Source organism: Penaeus monodon, chromosome 19 (genome assembly GCF_015228065.2).
Source record: "Penaeus monodon isolate SGIC_2016 chromosome 19, NSTDA_Pmon_1, whole genome shotgun sequence".
NCBI lineage: Eukaryota > Metazoa > Arthropoda > Malacostraca > Decapoda > Penaeidae > Penaeus > Penaeus monodon.
The window spans coordinates 47,527,367-47,529,768 of NC_051404.1; the positions used below are offsets into that span (position 1 = coordinate 47,527,367).

Consider the following 2,402-nt stretch of genomic DNA (forward strand, 5'->3'; position numbering starts at 1 on the left):
ATCGAACCGGAAAAAATACTAACTAGAGGAAGGACGAGGAACTGGCTAATGGCACTGTTCACCGACTGGGTTTGCGTCTCACTCTGGGCGGTGACTGTGATGATGCTGACTGTACCGGGGATTTCACTGGAACCCACTGAGAAGTGTCCAGTCACGGTTCCTGTTTCGTTGAACTTCAGGAATATTCTGTAAGTCGAGAAAATAGGAGAGATACACAGAGCTTAACGGACTACAGCACGACCTCATATGCTCCCAACACGTCTCTTGGATGCCTCTCACCTGTTCGGGGCAATTCTAGTCAGGAAGCCCTTGTCATCCGTGCCGGTGATCGTGAAGTAGGAGTCGAGGCCGAAGTTGGCGACGATGAAGTCCCCTGTGGCCGACTCCCCTGGGCGAGCGGAGAGGTCGTCGGCGGTCGCCAGGACTCCTACGCTAGTTTCCACAGGGGACATGATCACGGAGAGGAGACGGCAGAAGACATTTCCTGGGCAAGGGAGACGGTTAAAGCTCCATGATTTAGTGTGTTTTGTTAACTGATTCGCTAATTATCAGTTCGGGTTTTCCAAGTTGCCAGTGGTTCCTTTTTTCATGTGAGCTGAGCGTATATTCTTAGATTTAAAAGAAACTAACACTGGTAAAATCACCGGATCCTTTCGTACGAAAGTCTTCATGGAAGCGTGAGAAAAGATGAGAACCAGGTAATCAAGCGAAACAGCAAAGGCCAAGAAAAATGAAATCTGAACAAGACAGAAGAGAATGCATGACTACAATGTCTACCTGATCCAACGTGACCATACAGCTTGATATAGAAGGGTTCTTCAGGTAGAGGATCTGATCGAATGTAGAACTCATCATCGATATCGCCGTAGTAAGGGATTGTGCGGAGGAGTGATCCAGTCTGAGAGAAAAAGAAGATATGTATGTTGCTTTTTATACCAAGAACATGTGTATTTTTTTTCAATTTCTTATGAAAGATGTTTACGTTGCTCTTTATTTGTGTTTGTGTTTACCTTGTCTACGTATTCGACTTTGTTTACATCAGTGACATCACTTTCTAGGTAACCGACGAGCACAATATCTATGTAGTACACCGTGTCTGGGGAGAGAGAGTCGGAAAAAACACTAAAGTAAATTTATACTTAATAAACATACAAAAAAAAAAGTTAAAGAAGGTGAATATTTAGCCAATGAAACAAAATAATCTTAGTGAATATGTCAGCATGTGAGATTTTACAGGTTGCTATCTGAACCCCACAGCAGCACGACTAACGAATGAAGTGGACTCACTGATAAGTGGACGTCCCTCCACCAGCTCGTAGTGGGGATGTGGAGGACGGGGATCCAGGATGGAGAAGTCTCCCAGGAAGCTGAGAGTGGAGTTGGCGCTGATGGAGATGCTGTAGGTGGAGCTGGAGTCGGTGTGGAGGTTCCACTGGCCGTAGCGAGGAGACAACCAGCGGACGGCCTTCAGGCTAGGGCTGTAGGCAATGACTTCAATGTTCGGGTTGCTGTCCAGGGATGCTTGATCGGTGAGGTCGTACGCAGTGCCTGGAGATGGGAGGATGTCAGATGTCTCTCTCTCGTTTTCCAACCTAAACCGATCTATCAAAAAATACTAAGGAACTTCTGATGAGGCTTGTCACGACGCAGAGGCCGATTTTACCCTCAGGATACGAGATTTGTTGGAGGTAAAGTTTCGCTCACCCGTGATGTCCTTGAGGACGGCTGCGGTGACTGTGCCGGTGAGGCGGACCTCGAAGTCGAAGATGGAGTCGTCGATGGGGACCTCGAGGTCGTTGGGTCCGGTCAGGCCCTTGACCATCGTCACGTCCACCTGAGGGAGCGACGGCGGGGGTCTTATGACAGATTCATTGCTCGGTCAAATCTTACTGTGATGGTTAAATAACTCGACCGTTTCTATTTGGATGGGAAGGTTAATCTGCTACCTTGTTTTGATGTGTAAACTAGGCCTAATCAACAATCTTACCTTGATGGATGAACTGAGCAACTATCTTATCTCTGTGTATAATTTAATCAGACACCTTATCTTACTTCTAAATAATATACAGAACCAGTGACATATTATTCACAAGTATAAACGTTTGTATACGTGTCCTTCATGAACGTGCCACGTCACTAGATGAATATAGATGATTTGTATTATGTCACCTACGTGCTCTACGTCAAAATAAAGGCTTTGCTCTATGGTTTTATACAAAATCAGAAAATTCACTAATTGCTGGACCGCGGCATTAAGAAAATGAAGTTCACGCCGCTTCAGCAAACTATCAATTTTTTTTTACATAATTAACTGATTACAGAAATATGACTAAAATTGCATTGCTGATTTCTGTATAAAAGTAATATTGTGATGCCTATATGACTGCGCTCTTTGTTTTTAG

General features: G+C 44.8%; 1 protein-coding gene across 1 annotated transcript in view; it reads right to left on the reverse strand.

Annotated features, from left to right (window-relative positions):
• LOC119585275 (von Willebrand factor A domain-containing protein 7-like) overlaps positions 1-2,402 on the reverse strand; it is a 14,144-nt gene that overhangs the window by 7,379 nt on the left and 4,363 nt on the right. The window contains exons 10-15 of the mRNA XM_037933949.1: positions 1,705-1,834; positions 1,288-1,548; positions 1,011-1,096; positions 778-898; positions 280-484; positions 24-186 (exon numbers count right to left, since the gene is read on the reverse strand). Of these exons, the coding sequence (XP_037789877.1) occupies positions 24-186; positions 280-484; positions 778-898; positions 1,011-1,096; positions 1,288-1,548; positions 1,705-1,834 (966 nt within the window). The remainder of the gene's footprint in view (positions 1-23; positions 187-279; positions 485-777; positions 899-1,010; positions 1,097-1,287; positions 1,549-1,704; positions 1,835-2,402) is intronic.